The 23325-nt window shown below is 59.6% G+C and overlaps 1 protein-coding gene across 24 annotated transcripts; it reads right to left on the minus strand.

The window, feature by feature from the left end:
* Positions 1–269: 269 nt before the first annotated feature.
* On the minus strand, positions 270–21387 carry Nudt14 (nudix hydrolase 14). Of its 24 annotated transcripts, none has more exons than XR_015445198.1 (8): positions 14366–19534; positions 13243–13777; positions 9118–12708; positions 6514–6557; positions 5999–6063; positions 5617–5854; positions 1782–1872; positions 270–309 (listed from the first exon to the last, which is right to left on the minus strand). XR_015445198.1 is itself a non-coding variant. In XM_087195696.1 (8 exons), the coding sequence occupies exons 4-8, from the start codon at positions 9598–9600 to the stop codon at positions 3510–3512; spliced, it is 1068 nt and encodes a 355-aa protein (XP_087051822.1). In that variant the 5' UTR covers positions 9601–12708; positions 13243–13777; positions 14366–18555; positions 19608–21387; the 3' UTR covers positions 3424–3509. The 24 variants fall into 24 exon arrangements, 6 of the variants coding, with proteins under 6 accessions (XP_087051821.1, XP_087051822.1, XP_087051817.1 ...); XM_087195696.1 differs by lacking the exons at positions 270–309; positions 1782–1872 and adding exons at positions 3424–3747; positions 19608–21387 and having other exon boundaries at positions 14366–18555; XM_087195691.1 differs by lacking the exons at positions 270–309; positions 1782–1872 and adding an exon at positions 3424–4256 and having other exon boundaries at positions 14366–17527; positions 18421–19525.
* Between the last annotated feature and the right edge of the window lie 1938 nt (positions 21388–23325).

Here is a 23325-nt window from a genome sequence, read left to right on the forward strand (position 1 = left end):
CTCCCCACCTCGAGGGCCGCGGGTCCAGCAGCCAGTTAACAAATGCTCCTTGGTGCAGACCATGTGCCCACCTCTTCGCTGGCGCAGGGTTCGCCAGGCCATGCCCTCGAGGAACGCACAGCCCAGAGGTCCACGCAGATGAAGGCCAGATGTGCACATCTGGAGGGCTGTCCCAAGAGGCTCAGCCATCACATCCTTGCCGTCTCTCTGGCGACCTCACTGCTTCTCAACAAGGTCAACACCAAGGGCTGCTTGCCTCCGACCCACCTGTCCTCCACTGGGCAGGGCCCCTTCGAGGGCCAGTGTTGCCTTGGGGGTTGGAAATCGAAGTACTGGCTGAGGGCTCCCAGACCATCCTCTCAGTAGCTGGGCTCCCCCCATCTGCCCCATCCTGAGCTTAGTGTGTGTAGTCAGTGCAGTCAGAATCTGAATCTTGAACCTGCCTGGCACCCTGCATAGGTAACTGATGCCCTGGGCAAGCTCCACACCAGTTCCCTGCTCCAAGGACCAGGCCTGGGGTCAGAGGGAGCCCTGAAGGGGTGGGCCAGGTTCCCAGCACCCCAAACTGATGGCTTTGCTCAAAGTCTGCACCCTACCCAATCCCCTGGGTAGTGTGAGTGGGGCAAGACAAGCCATACCAGGCTTCACAAGACACCCCCCAATAAAGCAGTTGGACTGTGTGCAGGGGTTCCAGTGGCTGCTTCCTGTAGGAGGGGATCCCTGTAAACAAATCCACTTCCAATGTGCCCTGGAGAGGGCGAGTCCCAAGGTGAGGGAGGCCCTGGGTATCCCTGCCAGGAACTCAGCCACGCAGTGAACAAGGTGGTCATTGCCCTTGGGCCCTCTTTATCCAGGGTGGATGGAGACTTAGGAGAGCAAAGTAGACCAGAGACCCTACAGATGGGGCAGGGGACAAAGCCAGGCAGCAGGAGCCTAATGTGCCCCCAGGGGTGGGCACGGCCTCCGGGTGAGGAGGGGGGTATGCACCAAGAACCTGGAGCGAAGGAGCCTGTGTGCCAAGGACACAGTGACTGAGACAGGCCTGTGGGGAGACAGGCTTCCTGCTAGGACCAACAGGAAGTCAGAGGGCCGCCGAGCTGCACAGGGAGGCACAGCGATTGTTTCAGGGAAGCACTGGCACAGGGCAGGTGGGGAGGGCCTGGTGTGCAGGGCCGAGGAGGGGATTCCAGTGTGAGTGGGACAGAGTCCAGGGCAGCCCCCAGCTCTCCCACTCGCAGCCAGCTCACACAGCTGGGTGTTGACACAGGTCCTGCTCAGGGCCATCACCACATACAAATCATGCGCCTGTGTAAGGGACCCTCCTCCTGTCTCCTGTGAAAGCTGGCCTGGCAGGGCACCACCCCTCCCGCCTCTTTCCCATGCCTTTGGGAATGAGACTTGGTCCTTGTGGCACAAGGGTCAGTTCCTGCCTCTGCTGAGGGGGCCACCCGCCCCTCACGTACCCTTCCCTGCCGGGCTCCTGGAAGCCATAGTCTGGACCAGATCTGTCCAGGGCCTACTCCAGGCCAGAAGGTGGCCACCCTGCTCACGGGGAGTAGCTAGGCATCAGAGGGGACCCTCCCTCCTGCAGTCCCCTCTGTAGCTCTCACAGCCAGAAAGGCCAGGGATGGCTGGACCTGTGGGGCTTTCCAGGACACCAGTGGGCACCACTCCCCCCACAGCTCCATGTTTGGCCTAGCCGGGGTCAGGGTGCAGGGATCCCCAGGCCCTCCTTTGCTGGGCTGGGCATCCTGCCTCTTCCACAAAGGCCCCTTCTTTACCTTGAAGCACCCTGGGCACAGCACCCCTCAGTCTTCTAGCTTTGCATTCCCTGCTGGGGCCCCTCATGTGCTGAGTGGGGCTTGGCTTGTGCTAGAAGAGGTGCAGAGGAGGGCAACTCAGCCTGACCAGGGGTGGCAGCCTGCAGGCCCCTCCTGTGGACCAGGCTGCCCAGATTGGGGCAGAGCTGGCTGGGCTCGAATGAGCTGTGCTTCCGCTGGTGTCCTGTGGTGCTAAATATAGCAGCCAGGGAGGGGGGTTTCCGGTTACAGCCCCCCCATGCCGGGAAATCAATGCCAGCTCCATTAGGCCCCGCCATGGTGCCTGCTGACCGCCCATCAGGCTGCGGAGCCAGTGGGGGCTGGACTGCACCAAGCCCAGGTGCCCTGTCCTTACCTGCCCCCACCCACCGCCCAGAGTCCTGTTCCACCCAGTGCCTGTCAGTGCTCCTCCGCAGCAGCAGGCAGCACCTGCAGGTCACCCCAGAATGCCTTGAGGGCCCCCAAGGTGGGCATCAGGCAGGATTCAGATGGAAGGAGGCAGGCTGGGTAGCCCCTGTCCTGGGAGTCTGTCCAGCCAGGGAGAAACTGGGGCTAAGGAGGACACCCTCTACTACCCCGCACAGCCCCTTGGACAGACACACCTGCCTAAGAGCCCCTCCCCACAGCTGTGTCCCTGCCTGGTGTGGCTCCCACAAGGCCCTGCCTAGGTCATGGCCAGCATTTGCATTCAGGTGGTGCTGCCCAGGGTGGGGTGTCCCTCCCTGGGCTAGGCCACCCAGAGGCCAGGAGCATTGTTCCGAGTTCCCAGGCTGCTGCCCAGGCCAGGCCAGCGTGAGGGCAGAGCCAGGTACTCTTAATGCTCTGACACACAGAGTGCCTGTGGGAGGGCAGGCAAGTGCCACCCCCACACCCGGTCCACCACCGGGGCTGCAGAGCTTCAGAGCAGGGAGTACTGACGGAACAAGCTACTGGTCCCCTGGCCCTGTCCCACATGCAGTGGGGGCAGCATTCCCAGAGCCAGGCTGCCCTGCCCAGGCAAGGGCCAACCAGGTAGCTACCCTCAGAAAGGGTCAGGCTTGACCCTGCGGAAGCCACCAATGCAGGCCCAGCAGGGGCTTGGCCTGGAAGCTGGATCCACACACCTGACCCCAACCAGGGCTCACACAGCTGGCTGTCCTCCTGTCACCCCAGGAACTCTGGACACTAGGACTCAAGGCTAGCAGGGCACTGGGGCTCGGGCCTTGGGCCGGGTTGCCTGTGCCAAGGACACTGCGGCCCTGGTGCCATCAGGGAGCGGCCTGCCTTCCCTGCTCATGCCCCATGGTCCAGTGAGGTCCACTCAGACCCTGGCCCGGGGGGAGGTGAAATTGCCCACCTAGCCAGGAGCAGAAGTATGTGCTGTGCAGATTCGGGGGCTGTCTCCACCATGTGCACACACTTACCAGGGGGCTGAGCCTTGAGGCTGTACTGCCCCTCCCTCCCGACTGGTCCGGACGGCCTCAGGCCAGCCTGTCCCCACCCCATCAGCCATCCACTGCCCCCATGCAGGCCACCACGGGCCGTCAGGGGCCCTCCCCAATCGCCAGCCCTCCCCTTCCCCTTCCACGCTGCCCAGGTCAGAGCTCAGCACGGTGCCATCAGCTAAGCTATGCAGCTTTATTGGTCCACAGAGCAGAGCCAGGCCTGGAGCAGCCTCAGTCCAGAGCCCAGCCCAGAGCCCCAGTCTCACTACAGACTGAGGCTGGGGGCCACCTGGCTGAGGAACCACGAGATGCCAAAGATGACACCAAGGGTCTTGGGGATGTCAGGGTCATCTGCAAAGGCCTGGGCGCCATCCAGGGGCAGGTGCACAACCTCGATGAGTTCACCCTCCTCTGCCAGGCCCCCGCCTGGCCCACCTCGCTGGGCATCTGTCACCTCCGCGTAGAACATGGTCTGGCTGGAGCCTGTCAATCCCACTCCAGACCTGTAGGGTGGGACGGGGCCCCCCGAGCCACGTGGTGGCCCCATCACTCCCTGTGTGACCCACCCTGACTAATGACCCACGCTGCGCTGCGCATGCCTTCTGTGATTAGCTGTTACACGCTGGGATTCAGGGTCCTGCTTGGCTGACTTGAGTTCATTCCAGATGGGCCAGCCCTAATCTACTGGGTGCTCAAGGGAGGCCGTTTCAAGGTCAGAGATGGAGGGCATCAGACAGTGCCCTGATGGCCTGAGGATGAAGCACCTGGTCAGAGCTCAGCACGGTGCCTCCAGCTAAGCTCTGCAGCTTTATTGGTCCACAGGGCAGGGCCAGGGCCTGCAGGCAGACTCAGAGCTGCGAATGGTCCCCAGCTGACAGCCAATGAGGAAATGAGGCCTCTGTCCCATGGGCACAAGAGCCGAGTTCCACAGCCACTGCATGAACTGAGAAGAGGACCCCGGGCAGATGGGCTTCCAATATCCTGGAGGCCCTGACTGCAGCCTGGTGAGACCCTGGGGAGAACACCGAGCCCGCTGCAGACTCCAGATCCACAGACACCAGAAGGCAGAGCAGGCACTGCCTGAGCCCTTCCCACGCAGGCTGCTCTGCAGCTTGTTCCCTGTGCCCACTGCCCCACCCGCCCCTGCCCAGTGGACCCCAATGCAGGCGCCCACTGTGGGAAGCAGGTCACCTTGGGACTGTGAATGCCAGGAGGGCCAGGCCATGGGATGGGCTAGCTGCATGGCAGCATGGCATGAAGTGGCAGCTGGGCCCCAGGACTGGCTCACTGGCCCCAGCTGCAGAGGGTGAGAAAGGGTCCCTCCTTTGGCAGGCAGTGGCCCAAACTGGCAATGGATAGTAACAGAAAGGGGAGCATGAGGCAGCAGGAGCAGAAAGGGACCTGTCCTGAGGGGTACAGCGTGAGAGGCCTCAGTCATGCCTGACAGAGCGGAGCAGATATGGGTGGCACCCAGGCCGCCCCTGCTGCCTCCTGGCTCCTCTCTCCACATGCCCGCCAGTGCCATCGACAGGGAGCCCCCGGCTGCTATGGTGGACTCTGCTTCCTGTCTCGCCTGTGAGACTCAGCGATGGCTGCCTGTGCAGGTGCCCACTCATCTCCTCCAGGAGCCCCTGCCTACCCCTCCCCGTGGCCCAAGCCCTAGTTCAGGACCTCAGATGGGTGATCAGGAAACCTGCAAATAAGCCAGGCCTGTCCTTGCCCTCCTCGTGCCCAGCCCTTGGGCCTGGAAACTTGTCCTCAGGGGAGCCCCCAGGCACTCCCAGTGAGGACCCGGGGAGGCTGGGGCAAGACAGCCCAGGCCCAACAAGGGTAAAAGTGCCTCTGGCCTTGGAAAGGTTGGGCAGCCCGGTGCTCAGCTTGGTTAGGGGAAGCCCTGAAAGGCCTCCGCTGGCCACTGCAATGTCCCCAGGTCAGGGCATGGCTTCTCCCCAGCATCCTGTTCTGAGAGGGTGGACCCAGTCGGTGGGCCCCGCAGAGGCCAAGTGGGGTCACCTGGGCCTTGGTGGGGGCAGGGACCAGGCTAGGCTGTCCCCATGCCTTTCCTGAGGACAGCACTGTGACTCACCCCACCCCCAGCGCCCAGTGCTTAATCCCACAGGAAGTGGAGGCATCTGTCAGCAGCAGCTGCCACCGAGCTGGGCCCCACAGACCAGCTGCAGGGTGGGGACACAGGCGAGTATCCCCAGGAGAAGCCCAGGACCTGGGTTCCAGCCTGGCCTGCTATCTGAGGCAGCTCAGGCTCACCCTCCTTGTGCCATGTTGAAAGACAAGGAGAGGGGCATCCTGCTTGTGCCTCCAGAGACGGGGCATTCATTCCCACCCCACCTGTCCCACCCTGGGCCACCGCTCACCTGTATGTGGCCACCCGCCGCAGATCAGAGGGGGCCAGGCAATAGCCACACTCCTCCCAGGCCTCCTTGCAGGCTACCTGCTCCAGGGAAAGCCCAGGCTGGTCCACGAGGCCGGCGCACAGCTCCACTGTCACCCCTGCAGAGCCAGGTAGGGCTGGTAGCAGCTCCAGGGGACCATCCTGGGCCACGGCCACCAGAGACCCTGGAAAGCAGCGTTCCACTTCGCTCGAATACACAGCTGGATGGGGAACATGGCCGTGTGGTGGTCACCTCCTCGAGACCTGCTCAGAGCCACATACCTCACCAGGCTGTTTCCCCTGGGGACCCTCTCCACATTCACTTTCAGACCCTTGGCCCCCCACACCCCACCTGAGGGCCTCACCTGGCCAGAATTGCCTCACCAACACCAGGCTCCTCTGCGAAGAGTTGAACAGGAGGATGGCCACACTGTGGGGCGGGGGCTCAGTAGGGGCCCTATTTCCAACTTGCTCCCCCCACCTCCCCCCAGGAAGGTCCAGCCCTCACTCAGACAGGGAGGACGGGGCCAGGCAGGGCCAGAGCTGGCGAGGGACGAAGCCAGGCTGGGCCCCGCGGCTATTGTGTTCCAGAAAGTGGGGGTGGGTGGTGAGCAGGCAGCTGACAGGCACTTGCCCCTGATGGCCAGGTGCCCACAGCCACACCCTGATGCCAAGGGCAAGTACCCCAGGGCGGCCCCTTGAGCCTCACAGCGGGGCAGCTGTCAGGCCTTAGCCTGACCTCTTGAGACAGGAAAACCAGAGGCTGGGCTGGAGAGGGGAAGAGCAAAGGCCATGAAGGAGCAGAAACAGGGCAGAAGCGGGGCCCATGCCTCAGGCTCCAGGGTCCCCATGGGTCCCAGCAGCCAGGGCAGGCCCTCACCTGTCATGCGTCTTCATGAAGTCCCAGGACTTCTGGGTGCCATTCTGAAAGAGGCAGAGTGGCAGTCAGCAAGGCACAGTATTGCCAGCATGGTGGAGGCCACACAGACCCGCTGCCCAACAGGAGCTCCCCTCAGGGGCTGGAGCCAGGGCCTGGGCAGGTCAGGGGCTGGGCATGCAGGCCAAGGTGGACCCAAAGGGGAGGCAGAGAACCTAGGCAAGGGCAGCAAGGGCCCGTGAGCATGGGGGCTGCACAGAGATGCATGGTGTCACCAAGTATGGGAGAGGCCATGGAGGGCACAGGAAGGGGTAGCACAGTGCCAGCCTCACTGGCAGTCTAGGGAGGGTCCCAAGTGGCAAAACCCAACTCAGGTGCTCACCACTAGAACACACATGGGCCCTGGACGAGGGACACAGGCAGGCAGGAGGGATCGGCCAGCCTCCTGAGTGGCAGCAGCACCAGGGGCAGCTGGCCTGGTTCACACCGCAGGGTTGGTCAATCCACAGTCATGGCCAGGGCTGTCCCCACACTTTCTGTGGTTGCATTCCCAGTGTCCAAGAGCACTCAGTGACATGAGCTGGGACAGGGCTTGGGCCCATGGAGGACCCAGGCTGACAGCAACAAGCTCTAACTGTGAGGAGCCAGCACCCTGCTGGCTGGATACCATGGAGCAGAACAGGCTCTACCTGGGCTGAAGGCAGTGGTCACATCTCCCAGGGGTCTGAGCAGATGGCACTGGACCTGGACACTGCCATCGCACCCAACCCAGTCAACATGGCCCACCTGCCACTCAGGAACAGCCCCTGAGGACTTCCTGGAGGCTTTGCTGAGTGGTGAAGGGGCTCCCAGCAGGAACCTGGGGGTGAGGCCCAGAGGACATTGGCCTGAGCGTGGCCTGAGGCAGAGGCGTCCTAGTTTCCAAGGTGGGGGCAATGGCCTGCCAGGTCCAGCTGTCTGAGAGGCCGTTGCAACACCACTCAGAGAAGCAGAGGCGAGCCTGGGCCTGCCTGCTGACTTACCACCTGGGGGGCTGCCACCCACTGGGCGACTCCAGGGGAGGCCCTTGGGAAGTCTACGTAGGCTGGGCTGCCCTAGGTCACACGGCTGCTCAGGTAGGACTCAGGGACCCTCCCAGCTCAAGATCAAAACCTTGTTAGGCTCAGGGAGAGGCCCTGGGAGGCAGGGACAGGCCAGAGTGCCCCTGCCCCATGCTGCTCAGGGCCACCAGGGTCCCCTCCACCTACCCCGAATGCCCGGGACCAGGCCTCTCCAGACCAGGTACTACAAGCAGCCAAGGGGTGCAGCTGCACCCCCACCCCAGTGGTAAAGCTTGTCCAGCCCAGCGTCCTGGGCCCCCCAGGCCATGTCCACACCCGCCCCACTCAGCATAGCTCCGGTCATCAGCACTCTCTGTGGAAATGTGCCAGTGGGCTGCCCACCACAGCTGCAAAGCCAACTGGGAGGCAGAGGGAGCAGCAGTCCCAGCCCCACAGGTCTCTGCCTGGCTCACCTGCCCACCTGCCCACCTGCCCACCAGTGGGCAGGGAAGCCACAGTCAGCCATCCCATGCCACCGGCTTCCTGGCCCTGGCCCAGGCCCAGCAATACAGAAAATGGCAGCAACCCGCATCCCCACGCTGTCCCCCAGCTGGTCCCGTCCACTCCTCCAGGCCCGCACGGCCCTCAGTGCCTATTCGCCTGGGCTCACACTGCCCTCGATGGCCCATCCTCCGCAGCAAGCAGTAGGAGCACCACGGGAGGGGAGGCAGGCAGAGGGGCCTCTCCACTGAGAGTCTGGAGGTGATGGTCAGCGATGGGTTCGTGCAAGGGCAGACAGGGGCGCCAGAGCCTGGACTCCCTGGGGTTCCGGGGGATGTGCTGTGGAAGCAGGAAGGAGGCTCTTCTGACGGGCCCGCAGGAAGCAGCTGCAGGCCACGAGCTGGCATGAACAGGGTGGCCAGGCCGGGGACAGGTAGGGAGGTGCGTGACCAGGGCTGGACAGGGCAGGAAGAACAAGTATTTCTGTGAGCCTACTGGGTACCCAGCGCTGAGTACAGGAGCCATGGCCTCGCTGTCCGGCAGCAGCCGTGGGAGGCGGGAGGACGGCACTGGGCGGTGACGATGCCTCCCGAGAGGATCCCTCGGAGGAACCCCACCTTGGGAGCCTCCCTCTCCCCCTCCTCCCTCCGCTACCCAACCGTCTCCGCCAAGTCTTGGAAGGAAGGCCACCACCTCTGAGAAGGAAGCCTTCGCTGACCCACAAAGCAACCAATGAGTCCAGACGCAAAGGAGGAATGGAGTGGGCTGGGAAAATAAGACCAGCGATGCTCCCTGAAGGGACCAGCGGCCTCCTCCAATCTCTATCCCCCCATCACTGTGTCTGGGAATTCGGCCAGGTTACCGAGGCGGGCTAGGGCCTCAGCGGGGCTCGGAGGCGCCGGATGGGCGTGGCCTCTAGGGGCGGGGAGAGCTCGAGGGGCAGGGCGAAAGAGCAAGAGTGGCGGGGCGGGCGCTTGTGGGGCGGGGCCAGTAAGGGCGGGGCAAGATCACTGGGCGGGGCTCCGCAGCAACAGGGGACGAGGCGGCGGGTCAGCCAGCCACTCACCTGACGGTAGTGCAGCCGGAGCGGCCGCAGGTAGACGGAACCAGCGCAGGGGCCGACAGCCGAGCCCTCCAAGCATTCCATGGTGGCGTGAGGCGGCCCAGCAGCAGCTGGCTGCGCATGCGTGACCGCGGTCTGGGCATGCGTGATGCTCAAGGGGCGGAGCGCAGGTGGAGCTCCAGGGAGTTGGGCCCAAGTGAGCCGGCCGGGTCCTGTGGGGCTCGCAAAGCCTCTGCGCGGAGATCCTACCGGCCAGGGTGGTGGGGAGCGCAGTGCGGTGCAGGCGTCTGTGCCAGTCAGTTGGTATCGCCCTGCTGCCCTCGGTCCTCCAGGTGGGGAGGAGCCCACCAACCCGCGTGGGAGAAGCCGCCCTCCCTCCCGGCCGCCACAGCTGCTGCTCTGCCTGTGACCTGGAGTGACCTTCCTGCTCTGTAACAGCGCCCCAGAGCTTGCTGACCGGAAGGCCGTGGTGAGCGTCTCGTTCATCTGCTGGTGGCCGGCTCAGCCCGGCCGCCCCGCTGGGTGTCGGTGTTGGGACAGTGGCTGCTGGGCTAAGCCAGGTGGGCACTCAGGACGGCTCTGCTCCCTGTCTGGTCTGCCGGTGGACGCTGGAGCAGTGGTGCTGGCCTCCTTGCTGCACATGGTCTTCTTGCAACTACTTTGGGCCATGTGGGGGCTCACGGGTTCTCCCCCCAGCCTACATCCCCTGGCCAAACCGTGCTGCCCGACTTAGGGCCCAGCCCTGGATGTCACGTAACAGGTCCGGTAGGTCAGAAGCTTAGTCCTTTGGAGAGGCAGAACCAATATAATGAAAATAACTAACTATACTTCCAAAACTTTTATATGGGTGTAATGCAATCTCAGTCAAAATACCAATAGCATACCTCACAGAACTTACAGAAAACAATCCTAAAATTCATTTGGAACCAGAAGAGACCAAAAATAGCAAAAGCAATTCTAGGCAACAAAGACAAGGCAGGGGGCGGCACAATCTCCTACTTGAAATTATACTGCAAAGCTACTGTGATAAAAGCAGCATGGTACTGGCAAAAAAAAACCCAACCAGACCAGAGGATCAATGGAACAGAATAGAAGATGCAGAAACAACTCCAACCACATTCAGCCACCTCATCTTTGAAAGAGGGGGCCGTGCCTGCCTCACAAGTGCAAAGTTGTGAGTTCAATCCCTGGTACAAAGAAAAAAAGGGCTGGGGATTTAGCTCAGTGGTGCTGCCACCTCACTCGAAAGCGCAAGGTTCCAAGTTTGATCCCCGGTACCAAAAAAAAAAAGGGGTGGGGGTGGGGCACAAACTTCATTGGAAGAAAGCCACTTTAATAAATGGTGCTGGGAAAACCGGCTTTCCACATGCCAAAGATTAAACCTAGACCCATAATTTTCACCATGCACTAATCTAAAGTGGAACTGGATCAGAGATCTAAATATTAAAACAGAAACACTTAATCTGCTGGAAGATAAAATAGGTAAAACTCTTGAAGATGCAGGTGTAGGCAAAGACTATGAACAAAACCCTAATCGAACAGAAACATTACAAAGAATCAAACTGGAATCTCATCATATTAAAAAGCTTTTGCATAGCAAAAGAAACCACCAACAGGGTGAAGAGATAATGAACTGTGGGAAAAAAAATTTAGCAGCTGTTCCTCAAAGGACTAATATCTAGAATATATATAGAATTCAAAAAAAAATCAGCGCCCCCCCCCCAATTTAAGGACCCAACCCAAAAATGGGCATCTGAAATTAATAGACATGTCTCAGATGAAGAAGTAACAGCAAATAAATACATTAAAAAATGTTCAGCATCACTGGTCATTTGAGAAATGCAAATTAAAACAACTCTGAGATTCTATCTCACTCCAGAAAGAATGACTGTTACCAAGAAATCGACCAAAAACAAATGCTGGTGGGGCTGTGGGGGAAAAGAAACCCTTCGCCACTGTCAGTGGCAGTATGAAATGGTACAACCACTATGGAAATCAGGATGGAGATTCCTCAAAAAACTAAAACTGGGGCCAGGGATTTAGCTCAGTGGTGCTGCGCCTGCCTTGCAAGTGCAAGGTCCTGAATTCAATCCCTGGCACTGCCAAAAAAATTTTAAAAAAACAACTAAAACTGGAGGTTCCATTTGACCCAGCTATTCCCCTTCTTGGTATCTTCCTAGAAAAGCATCACACCACAGTGATATATGCATACCCATGTTTATAGCAGCACGGTTTGTAATAGCTAAATCCTGGAAACAGCCCAGATTTCCATCAGTGGATGAATGAATAAAGAAAGTATGGTATAGGGCCAGAGATTTAGCTCACTAGTTCTGCGGCCTGCCTCACAAGCACAAGGTCCCGAGTTCAATCCTCAGTAGCAAAAACAAAAACAAGAAAGTATGGTGTTAGCCAGGCATGGTGGCACACACCAGTAATCCCAGCACTCAGGAGGCTGAGGCAGGAGGATTGCCAGGAGTTCGAGGCCAGCCTCAACTACATTGTGAGACCCTGTATCAAAAAAAAAAAAGAAAAGAAAAGGAAAAAATGGTGTTTATATACAGTGGAGCACTACTTCACCCTAAAGAAGGGTAAAGTTAAGGCAGTTTTAGATAAATGGAAGCACCTTGAGACCATACTTTTTAAGTGAAATAAATCAGACACATATGTTTAAATATTGCTTGTTTCTCTTGTGTGAGAAACCGAAAGCATAAATAAAGGCCAAAATGGATGACAGATACTGGGAAGTCGGAAGAAAATGTTCAAATGGGAAGGGGAACAAGGGAGGGAGGAGTGAAGGAAAGGAAAGGAAAAAACAAACAAGAGAATAGAAAGAAGTGGAAACAAAGCTTTTGTAAATAAGTGGGGAAGAAGAGTTAAAAGGAGGGGAGAGGAATGGGGGGAGAATCAAGATATACTATGCACAGGCACAGATTCCCTACGATGAGTGTGATCATTATGTATATCAAAAGAGTACCAATAAAGTCAGTTTTAAAAAAAGAAGAGCCGTCTGCCTTGCAAGCACAAGGTCTGAGTTCAATCCCCTGTACCAAAAAAACGAAAGTGAAAAAAAAAGAAACTAGGCAGGGATATAGCTCAGCGGTGCCAAATCTCCTGGCAAGCAGAAGGTCCTGAGTTCCATCCCCAGTAATTAAAAAAAAAATTAAATTAAAAAGAAGAAAGTAAGTCCTGAGCTACCACAGCATCAAGGCAGGGGACGTCACAAGTTGGGACACATGATTCGCACACCCGCTTCATCAGAGACACTGCCACTCCCAGGAACTGTAGGCGACTGTGCTTCCTGGCTTTGACCTGGCCACCCAGTGGCCAGAGAAACCACCCGCCCCACCCAGCAGGCAGGCGGGCCTCTTCCTCCTGTACCTGGGGCTACCTTTGAGGTCCCTGCCTGCCTGCCTGTGGCTGTGTGCACCATGAGGACAAGTCAGCTTTCAACAATAGCAGCAGCTCAGGCAGAGGGGGCCCCCTGTTCCAGCCACCCGCTCTTGTGCCCACCTGACTCTGCCATCCCCACAACAGCGTCTGGAAGAAGTCAGCACTCCACTGCACCTGTCTTCCTCTTGAAGGAAGGAGCTTGTCCTACTAGGACAAGCCCAGGTGGCCTCCTTGTGGCTTAAAGGGGCACTGGGGAAAGCTCAACTCTGGGGGCCGGGGACTTAGCTCAGTGGCACCAAACCTGCCTCACAAGCACAAGGTCCTGAGTTCCATCCCTGGTACGGGGCCGTGGCTGGGGCCCTGGTGGGGAGCAGGCTCTGCTGTTGTTCAGAGTGGTGGCTATGCACTTGAATCCCTTGGTCCCCCAGGAGTGATAGGGCAAGGGGACTCCATGGGGCCTGGTGGCCTGAGCCAAGAGGACTCTGAGAAGCCACCTCTGGCTTTGGCTGGGGCGGGGTGCTTCAGAGACCCTGTTGACTTCAAGGACTGAGACAGCACGTGGCGGGGACAGAAGAACCTGTCAGTCCGCTTCAGCTGCTGGGTGCAAAACAACTCTCCACAGACCCTGGGCTAAAGCCTCACCATCCCATGGGGCAGGACCCCAACACAGCCCTGGGCCCCAGTCACAGTGTTAGCAGGACTGCTCCCCTCTGGAGCTCAGGGAGGGGCCGCCCTCACCTTCTCAGCTTCTAGGGTGCCCCACTTCTGGTGTGTCCCCTCCCTGTCTTCAAAGTGGCCGTGTCTGCTCTCTGATGGCTTCTGTCCCCTCAGCTTCTCCGCTGCCGTCCTGCCTCCTCAGGACACCTAGGATACACTTAGGACCCCTGAGAGCCCTAGGTTGTCTCCAATCTCAGGGTCTTTGCCATGTGAAGTCCCAGACCCACAGGTTACAGGACTAAGGATGGGAACACCCAGTAAGCACACAACAGGAGGTGGCACCACAGCCAGGACAAGGCCCGGTGTCCTGAGGGTCTGGGGGCAGGGAAGAGCTTCCTTTCTCTGTAAGGGGTGGGGCAAGGGCTGGAGGAAGGGCGTTCGTGTGCTCTGGTGAACCAGGCCCTTGGTGGCACTGGGCTGGAGGACGCTTTTGGGCAGTGTCCAGTGACCTACACAGCAGAGGTGCACACTGGGTTCCTCCAAGGCTCTGGTTTGCAGTGGGGAGAGAGCAGGCTGTGTCTGGAGCAGTACGCAAAGGGCTGCCAACATGAGGACCCTGGGGAGACAGAAAGTCAGGGGCTGGTTGACCAAGTGACTCTAGGGACGCAGTGCCCTCAATGTGGGCCTCTGCCGGGGCGCTGCTCTGCAGTCCTGGCTTTGAGAAGCCCAGCCCCCGCTCCGTGTGCCTGGTGTGTGAGGCAGACACCCCACAGCAGCATCCTCAGCCACCCCCAGGGCCTTCCTGGTGCCACACTGGAGTCCTGATGGCTGAGTCTGGTGCAGCCACCTGCGGACTCCTCCCTCCACAGGGCCCTGCAGACCCCACAGCTTCTACTTGAGCCCTGGAGCCCATCTGCCAGGGCTGTCCAGGGGTGTTTGGAGGACATGGGCCCCGTAACAGGGATGGCAGTGGGCTGGGTAGGCTGGATGAAGGAGAGAGAAACCCTCACCTCCAGCACTGGCAGGGTTACTGTGCAGGGGCTGCTTCCACTCAGCACAACCCCCTTTTGAGTCAGGGTCTCGCTATGTAGTCCAGGCTGGCCTTGCACTCATTATGAAGCCCAGGCTGGCCTCAAACTCAATCCTCCTGCCTCTGCCTCCCAAGTGCTGGGGTTGCAGGCATGCGCCACCACGCCCAACTCACTCAGCCCTTCTGAGGCTCCAGGTGGCACTTGGTGCCGTCCAGTGTGCTGAGAAGCGGTTGTTCTCTGCTGCTATCTGCGTCGTGGCTGCCTCACTGTTCTTTCTGAGAAAGGAGCTTGAGGTGCAAGCTAAAGTAGGAGGTGACATCTAGGATCGGGAGCGCAGATGGCAGAGCCGCCTCAAGTGGATAGCAGCGAGGTGCAGAGAAGTGTTTTATGCTTCTGTCTACTCTTATGTATGTCTGAAATTTTTTCTGAACAGATTTTCGAAAGAGACTTGAGGAGCTGGAGGAGGGGGGGGGCATCTCCGTCACTCCTGTGGCTTTGGCCACCAAGGGATAGAGACTCCAGAGACAGAGAGTTCACGAGCACAGACACCCTGAGGAACATGGTGTCCTGACACTTACTGCACCACTGCAGGAAGACCTGGCTGGATCCAACACGAGTGAATTTGAAGGACACGAGAGAACTGGGGTGCCTCCCGGAGCTCCTGGCCTGAGCCACTGGGAGGGGGCACCTCAGCAAGGACAGATGGGGTGGTTTCTGTTGGGGTGGAGGCATGGGCTTGTTTGTAGGGACTGACTGAGGTGTCTTGGGGAACACTGGATATCTATATCCAGAGGAGTAAAGTTAGATCTTGCCAGACACCAAACACAAAATTAACTCAGAGCACATCAAAGATCCAGCGTAAGAGCTAAGCTGTAAAGCTTAGAAGAAAACATAGGCAAAAGCTTTGTGACATTGGATTTGGCAGTGATTTTTTGTATATGACACCAAAAACACAGACAACTAAAGAAAAAAGACACCAACTAGACTTCATCCGATTTAAAGCTTCCATACAGCAAAAGAATGAAGCATCTGTGGACAGTGAATGGATGAAAAAGGTGATCTGCCCATCCATGGAGAGTACTCAGCCTGAAAAAGGAAGAAAACTGCCAGGTATGGCGTCCTGAGCATGCACATCTATCACACCAGGTACTCAAGAAGCCGACGCAGGAGAACTGAAGTTCACGTCTGGCCTGGGCAACATCTCAAGACCCTGTCTCAAAAACCAAATGAAAAAGGATTTTGCCCTGTTACAAGGTGATGAAGATAGAGGATGTCACAGGGAGTGGAAGAAACCTGTCGCAGAAGGGCAGAGGCTGACACCTGCACTCGCAGGGGGTCCCTGGGGTCAGGTCTGCGGAGAGCGCGTGAACCCAGTGAGGGGTGTGCAGTGGGGCTTATGTATGGGCAGTCTCTTGTGGGATGGTGGACCTCACAGAGGTGGGCGATGTTGATGGTTTCATGATGAGAGTGTACCAGTGCCATGGAACTGTTCACTTAAAGAGGATCCTGATGGCAGATGGTTTTGCATAATTCAGTGTAATAAAAGAACACAAGAACGCTTGCCAGGGTTGACTCTGGCTGAGGAGCCTTGCTTTTCATTGTGGACCACTTGATACTGCTGTAATTTTGCCATGGCAAACACTACTCTTTTGATGTCATGTTTTTGGTTTTTGAGACAGGGACTCCTTACAAGCCCAGGCTGGCCTCAAAGTTGTAATCCTCCTGTTTCAGCCTCCCAAGTACAGGGATCACAGGCGTGTACCACCACACCATACATACTCTCAATTTTTTAAAAACCTTTTAAAATGCTCAAATGGTAAGTTTCATGTAATATCTACTTTACTATAATTTAAAAATTGAGGCAAATGTGAGGCAGAAAGTATCTGCACATGGAAGGGCGCATTGTACAGTCAGATGCAAGCACAGGCCCGAGAAGGGACAGGGACAGACCTGGCCATGGGCTGCAGAGGGGAGCAGGAAAGCTAGGGGATCCCACAGGCAGAGCCCAGGGAGATGGGGAGCCTGAGGCATGCGCTGCCTCACACCTGGGAGGGCAGAGCCTTTGCCACACCCACACCATCTCCTGGCCCTGGGCCCTTCCCATGGGAGGCCTGGGCCTCTGACCTGAGGGTCCCTCAGACTCCCTCTCCCAGGCATCTGCCCTCCTCTGGGGAGCGTGAGCAGGATGCTGGGCTCCTCTGTTGCGGACTTCCTGGTGTGCTCTGTGGGAACCCGAGACCCCGGGTTGGGTCGAGCAGTTCACTCTTCACCCCCACTCCAGACTTCCAGGTCTCAGGTGGGCTCACGCCTGCACTGTAGGCAAGTCCTGCCTGCACCCTCCTGTGCCACTGCGCTCTCCGCCCTTGGGCCCCCCTCCCAGTCCTGGGCACCAATAGCAGATACACTGTTCCCCACCCAGGCCCAGGTGAAGATGGTGGCATGCCCAGGCTCCCAGCAGCCTGGAGAGTGGGGAGAGAGGGGACTCCCACCTGGTCCACTTGGCCATCCTGCATTGTGCTAAGGCCTGGGGTGCCAGCTGTATGACTGACCCCTGGTAGGCCTGTCCAGGTTGCCTGGTACTTGTCACTCACTGCAGGGCAGGACCTCCACACTCTGACCACATCCCCAGTGGGGCACGATGGTCATGAAAGGGTTGTGTGCCCTTCACCACATGGGCAGGCCTGCTCCCAGCTGTGGTAGCGTCTCCCCAGGCCAGGCCTGGGGTCTGCAGGCCTTGCTGGGGCTGGGAGTGGGCCCAGGGCAGCCATGGGCCACCAGTGGGTATGACCCTGCCCGGGCAAGACTGGGAACCTCAACCCTGGCCTCACCAGGCTCCTGGTGCGCACCTGCTGGTAGCTGTGCTGGTGTCAACAGGGCTGGTAGCTGCACCAGACCCACATTCCTCACTTCCAGGCGCCCCTGGGTCTCCAGGGAAAGCAGTTCAGTGCAAGGCCAGTGCACAGAGGAGCCCACCAGGAAGGCACTGGCCGGGAACAATGCCTTCGTGTGACCGACTTTCCCTGTGTGGGAGAAAATAGAGTAGAGCAGAATGGCAGTTTCCTGCGTTTGTGCCTGTGCCTGGGGGTGACTCACGCAGACCTCCTGCAGAGCTGGTCCTGTGAGCCTGGCATCCCTGGGGCAGCCTGCCCTCCTTGGTGTCAGCTCCCACCCATGCCTGAGCATGGGTGTCCTGGGCCGGCTGATAGCACGGGGCTTCCTGGAGGAGGAGGCCCAGGGCCAACTGGTGACATTTGTGCAGAGCAGTGGCCAGAGCTTCCCCGGGGACAGAAAGTCCCTCTCTCCTGAGTAGCACAGTTCCTTGGACAGCCAGAACCCTGGTGAAGGCAGGAGAGAAAGGGCCACAAGAAGGGATCTAAGTTTCCCTGGACATGAGGCAGGGAGGTGACAGCGATGACCGCCACACAGGACTGCAGCCAGCCACATAGGCACCTGTGGGATGTGGTCCCAGGGACCCCTGACCTGCACGAGGGGACAGTCCCTCCCCGTTAAGGGGTCTTGAGGGCCCCACAGGCTCCATAAGTAGGAGGACAGAGCCTGACACCCACACCCCACTTACGGGGAAGAGGGTGTTGCCAGCCAGGACAGACCTTCAGTGCTCCCAGCTGCAGCTGTGTCCACAGGTGGCAGTGATGTCCCCCACCCCTCGGTGTGTACTAGGACACGGCCCAACTCTGACTCCTTTCTCAAGAACATCACAGTCCTATGCAGAAGAGACAGAGGAGCAGGGCAAGCCTAGGACACAGGGTGAGGGGCCTGGAAAGGAGAGGAGGAAGGGGGGGGAGCAGCAGCATTCCCTGGAGGCACCGCGGGGTCTGAGCAGAGCCCCATCACAGTGGCCACATGGAGCTCGGCTCTTGATCTTGACCTCTGTGAGCAGGATGGGGGTGGGGAGTCCCTCCAGGAAGGGAGAAAGGAGGAGCTGTGGCCAGAGCCTTGGGGCAGGTGAGGGAGGAGGGTGGGCCGCCAGAGCTGGACAGAGAGGTGAAGGTAGTGGGCTGGGTTGTGACTGGGCTGCCTTGTGGGTGGCACAAATCCCTTGGCCCCAGGGAGGACCCACCGGTTGAAACAGTGAACCAGGAAGACGGTGGACAAGGGGAAGGGATCAGATCTTGCTGAGCCTCACTGGGCTGTCAGGAGGAACCAGTGGAAGCCTCAGGCCCACTCTGTCCCTTCCTGTAACCCCGTCCCAGGCCCCTCTCTGGCTCACCTCTCATGGGCTCTGCTGTGGGAGCCTGGGCAGGAGAAAGAGGTCACATCTGTACAGCTCCTGGTGTCCTTGGCAGTGGTAGGGGCAGCAACAGTGGGACAGGCACAGTGGCAGCGGTGGCAGTAGTGACGTGGCCTGTTCAACAGTCCAGCATAGGGTACACAGCAACTGTGGGTCTGGGTAGTGGCTAGCCTTGGCAGTCCAGCCACACGTCACTTCTGGGTTGCCTGGCTGTCCCCTGCCAGCTTCACCCACACGTGCAAACCCTCGGTGACCAACTCCTCGAACAGGGTCCTGTGAGGCCCTGTGACACTCTGCTTCCCACCAGGGAGGGCTGTCAGGCAGAAGGCACCAGGGCATGTGACATCCTGCCCTGCCGCTGGGTGGCCTTGGGTGCCAGGGTGAGATGCCTCGGGCCATCCCCTCTCCCATGGGTTCTACAGGCCCCTCCAAGCTGTGGGCGAGGATCATCCGAGACCGCCAGAGTGCTGGGCTGGGGTGGCCGTGGCCAGGTGTGGCCAGGAGGTGGCCTGTCCTTGGCGGGCAGTAGGTGAGAACACAAGACGCCTCCCTCTCTGCCCCAGCCCGCGGGCTGCTCCTCCGTAAGCAGCGGGAGCAGGTGTTGTCTGGCAGGGTCAGGATGGAGAGGAGCCCGCGGGACGCCCCTGTCCCTCCTCCAGCTCGCGATCTCATGATCGCAGCCCCACTGTTGCCTCCCTGGGAGAGGACATCCCGGCCATCTCCCCGCCAGCAGCCACGGCCGAGAGAGCCAGGTCAGGACCGGGCCGGGGTGGCCTCCGCGCCGGGGTTTCCGGTGCCCGACCCCGCGCGGTCTGCAGGAAGCGGCCGCCCTCGAACAAAGAGGCCGGTGGACAATGGCCATTGAATTAGCCGGGGCGCTCATGCGGGCACGGCCCCAGCTGCCCGCGCTGATAAGCCCTGCCCGCGCGCCCGCGCCCCCGCTCCCGCACGCACGCCGGCCCGAACTGTGGAGTCCTCGGTGGCGCCCCAGAGGCTGGCGACCAATTGGGGTCCGGCGCGCCCCCTGTTGCGGGCCAACCCGGGGAGCGCAGCAAGAACTGGCACAGCTCCCGGCCGGACTCCGACCCCGCTGCGCGCGCGACCCGCTCGGGAGTTGGCGGGAGCCCGCGCCTGGTGAGGGCAGGACACTAGCTGCTTCTCCCTACCTGCGTGAGCTGCAGCCCGCCTCCGTGCAGGGCCTGTCAGCCCCTGCGGCGCCGCCCTCGCGCTGCCTGGGTGCAGCGGCCACTCGCCTGTACGCCGGGGCCGTCTGGGAGGCCGGCCCTGCTGAGGCCGCGGCCAGCGTCTCTTGCGCTGGACCGGGAGGGTGGGCCTGCGTCCCATGGGACCCGCAGGCTCAGCACAGGACGCAGAACTGTAATCTGGGCGTGTGAGGAGGATTCCTGGAGGAGGATTAAGAGCCATGGCGGAGGGGCAAGCACTAGCAGTCTGGAGAGACTGAGGCAAGAGGTGCCAGAGGACTTGTTCCACGGGGCGGCCTGGGCTGTCCCGTCTGTCCTGCCCCAGCATTGAGGCCACCACAGACAATGGCTGTGGAAAGGTGGCAGCCTGGGAGAGGCCGGCCCTGACAGGAAGTGAGCCCACCTACTAGTTGGCAGTGCCCTGGGAGCTAGGGTGACAGGATGACTGGTAAATGGTGTTGGGTGTTGCTGTGCTGTTGAGGGCTCAGGGCGGCACTTGACCGATTTCACCCTGCAGGATTGGTGCCTGGGTGCAGAAGAGTCACAGCCCCTAAGCCTGGAGTTGCTGCCCAGGTGTGGCACCCCTTGCCTTCCTGTGAGTACCTGCCTGAGTGGCCTGGCCAGGTGTACACACATGCCAGCAGCCTCCTAGGCTTCTCTTGCCCACTGGACACCTTCCACCCCATCTTCCAAGGGCACAGCCAGACTGGTGTGCCCTGCATTGTGAGGCAATAGGCAGTGTGGACACCTGGGCCTGTATGAGCAGATGCCCGCTGGGACCTGGCTACACCACCCAAACTGCAGGAAGTGGGAGGCTTGGCAGCTTCCAACTCCTGCCCTTTATTGCCTCTCACTGCTTCCTGAGGCCAGTGTGGCTGGCCCAGGCCCCTTGGTGCTGGGACAGTGGACCAGCAGTGACTCACCTGCTCGAGCACAGGGATACCCTATCTGCCCGTGCCTCCAGCCCACTTCCACCTGGCCAGCAGGCTGACCTGGCCCAGCTCCTAGCCTTCCCCTTCCCCTCCGTGCTACACTCTCCAGTACCATCCCCACTTAAGGGCTTCGCTCAGCAGTCCCTGGAAACCCCACCCCTCCCTTAACCCAGGCTGGCAGCGCTAAGGCACTTCCACCTCTCATCCTCTCATATCTGGCCAAGGCTGGGAGGCCCTCAAGGCCGAGCACTCTCTCTGTGGCCACACACTCAGCCCAGCTGGGCTTTCCCCTGCTCTATGACCCAGCCCTCCCATCCGCAGAGGGCCCCACTGCCCATGCTGTAGGGTCCTGCCTGCCTCACTGTGCAGCCCTTACTCACCCTGTTGTTACCTGGGTCCCACATAGGTGGGGACCTGCCCTCTCCTGTATGCCTGCAACTTTGGGCACCCCATCTTTGCCTGGCCAGCTCCTCCTCCAGGAAGACTTCCTGGGCTGACCCAGCACGCCTCCAGCCCAGGACTGCTGAGGCTCTTTCGGGTCTCCTCACTGTGGATGTCAGTATTCTGTCTCTGAGCTTTATTGACCATCAGCAGGGACCTGGGCTATGCTGCCCACCAGCAGAGCTGGCCCCACCCTCACACCAGCAAGCGTGCAGACACTAGAATGGGAGATGAAGTTGGGGAAGGGCAGACAAGGCCCAGAAGGCTCCCCTTGGGCTGACCTGGGGAGTGCCTCATTCAGGTGCTGCCCAAATGGCAGAGGGCTGCAGGTCGGCTCCTGCCTAAAGGGAATGCCTCCCCACCCCGTGCCCCCTTCCTTGAGCAAGTTGTTGCAGGATCTGGACCCCGCCCCCATACCTGTCCCTGCTCCCAGCCCACATGGAGTGCAGAGGGGAGAGCAGCACCTTTGCTTCTGAGGGCTGGCCTCACCTCCCTCAGCCCTCCAGCTTCTCCCTAGCTACCTGCTAGGGTTTTCGGGGACAGAGGGCACTTAACACACCATGCTTCCCACGTACTTCCCTGTCTGCTGGGATTCTCCACGTGTCCATGGATCTGTGTGTACAGCAGCATAGTTTAGAACCTGTCTCCCCTCCAAGACGTGTGTGGGAGGGTGAGGGCCTAGCTACCTCCTCCACGATCCTGGACTCAGAGAAAGCGCTTGGCTGAGGTTTTGTTCATATGCTCTCTTGCGCAATGAATAATTCATGAATGAATGAAAGAGACACGTGTGGCTGGAGGGGATGTTCTGGTCAGGGGCTTTTGGGACAGGGAGCGTGAAGGCAGCTAGGCCTCAGGGTGCCCCAGGGAGGGTGGCAGTCCACTCTATCCTGCCAGGTCAGAGTCCAGGAACCACAGGTTATGGAAACTAATATTGTCTCCATGATCCCCAGGGTCACTACTTCACAAGTGCACACGTGTCACATGCATAGCTCAGGGAAAACTTGAGCGAATCATCCAGCTGCATCTGCTGTTGTCATTGCTTGTGGAGATGGCATAGCTAAGCAACATGTACCATTAGCTTTGCCGGAGAGAACACCACTGAGCACAATCCACGATGGGGTCATACCCTTCTGTTGTTCAGGAATTGACAGTTCTGCCAGCTGAAGCCACCAGCCACTCCCCTGGGCGGCACAGGTGCCGGTGGTTAACCCCTCCACCCTGGAGCACACCAAGACTTTTCTCTGGGCCTCACCCCGTGAATAATGCACACTGCCCTGCCCACCCTCCGGCCCTGAACCCACCTCCACCTACCAGAGTCTGACCTATATCCTCCCACCCAGGGACATCCCTGCAGCAGCCAGCTGGGCTCCACCAGGCTGAAGCTGTGGGCAGAGGCCATGACACCTGTCCCTTTGGGATGGGCCAGGTAGCCAGGCCAGGTTAGAGTCCAGGCCTCAACAAGGCAGGTGCCTGGCATTGTTGTTCACCATAAACTCCAAATTGAGAGAAGCAGTTACTCAGCTGGGCTGCTGCAAAGGCCCCATGGCTACCAAAGGACTCCCCACATCACCTGGCAGAGCAGGCACTACCTCTCATCCACCAGATATGACCAGGCCTCCTGCCTGAATCTCTGCCCAGCTGGGCCTGGCAGGCTTCCATGTGAGCAGTGGGACTGGGGAGTTGCAGGTACTCCATCAACCAGGGCCCTTTGGAGCTGCCCTGGGAGGGCCCCTATTCCACCATGACTCCTCCCTAGCAGGTAGTATGTGAGGGCCCTGTAGAAAGAGGATCAGGAAGGGCCAGCATCAGGATCGAGAGGACTGAGGTGGGGTCAACAGCTGAGATCAGGGTTGGGTCCACCAGTCCAGGGCCCTGGCCCTTGTGGGTCTCAGCCAGGCCCATTGTGTGGAGACAATGGCTTCCTGAGCCAGGTTCCTCTCCCGCAGGAAAACCATAAAGAGCTTGCCTTTGCCACCGCCCATGGCCCCTTTGAAGGCCTGGACAGGCTGCAGGCACCACTATAGCCTTGGAGCCAACCCCTGGCCCCACCCTTGCCAGCCTGGCCCAGCTCAGGCCTCCCCTGGGACCAGCAGCCCCTCCAGGCACGTAGTACAGGATGCAGGGACAGTGGGCCACAGCACAGGAGCTCAGCAAACATGCAGAGCCTGGAAACCCCTCCAGGCTCACCATGGGTCCCTCTCAGTGTCCAAGGAGCAAGGTCACCCTGCAGTGCAAAAACTAAGGGAATGCAGAAGGCACTGGTCATCAAGTGGGTGCCCCTGGTCTTGGGGAGGGGTAGTGTGCAAAGC

Source organism: Heterocephalus glaber, unplaced genomic scaffold, assembly GCF_053883595.1.
Source record: "Heterocephalus glaber isolate CG9 unplaced genomic scaffold, H.glaber_assembly_v1.0 deba00001608, whole genome shotgun sequence".
In the NCBI taxonomy this organism is placed as follows: domain Eukaryota; kingdom Metazoa; phylum Chordata; class Mammalia; order Rodentia; family Bathyergidae; genus Heterocephalus; species Heterocephalus glaber.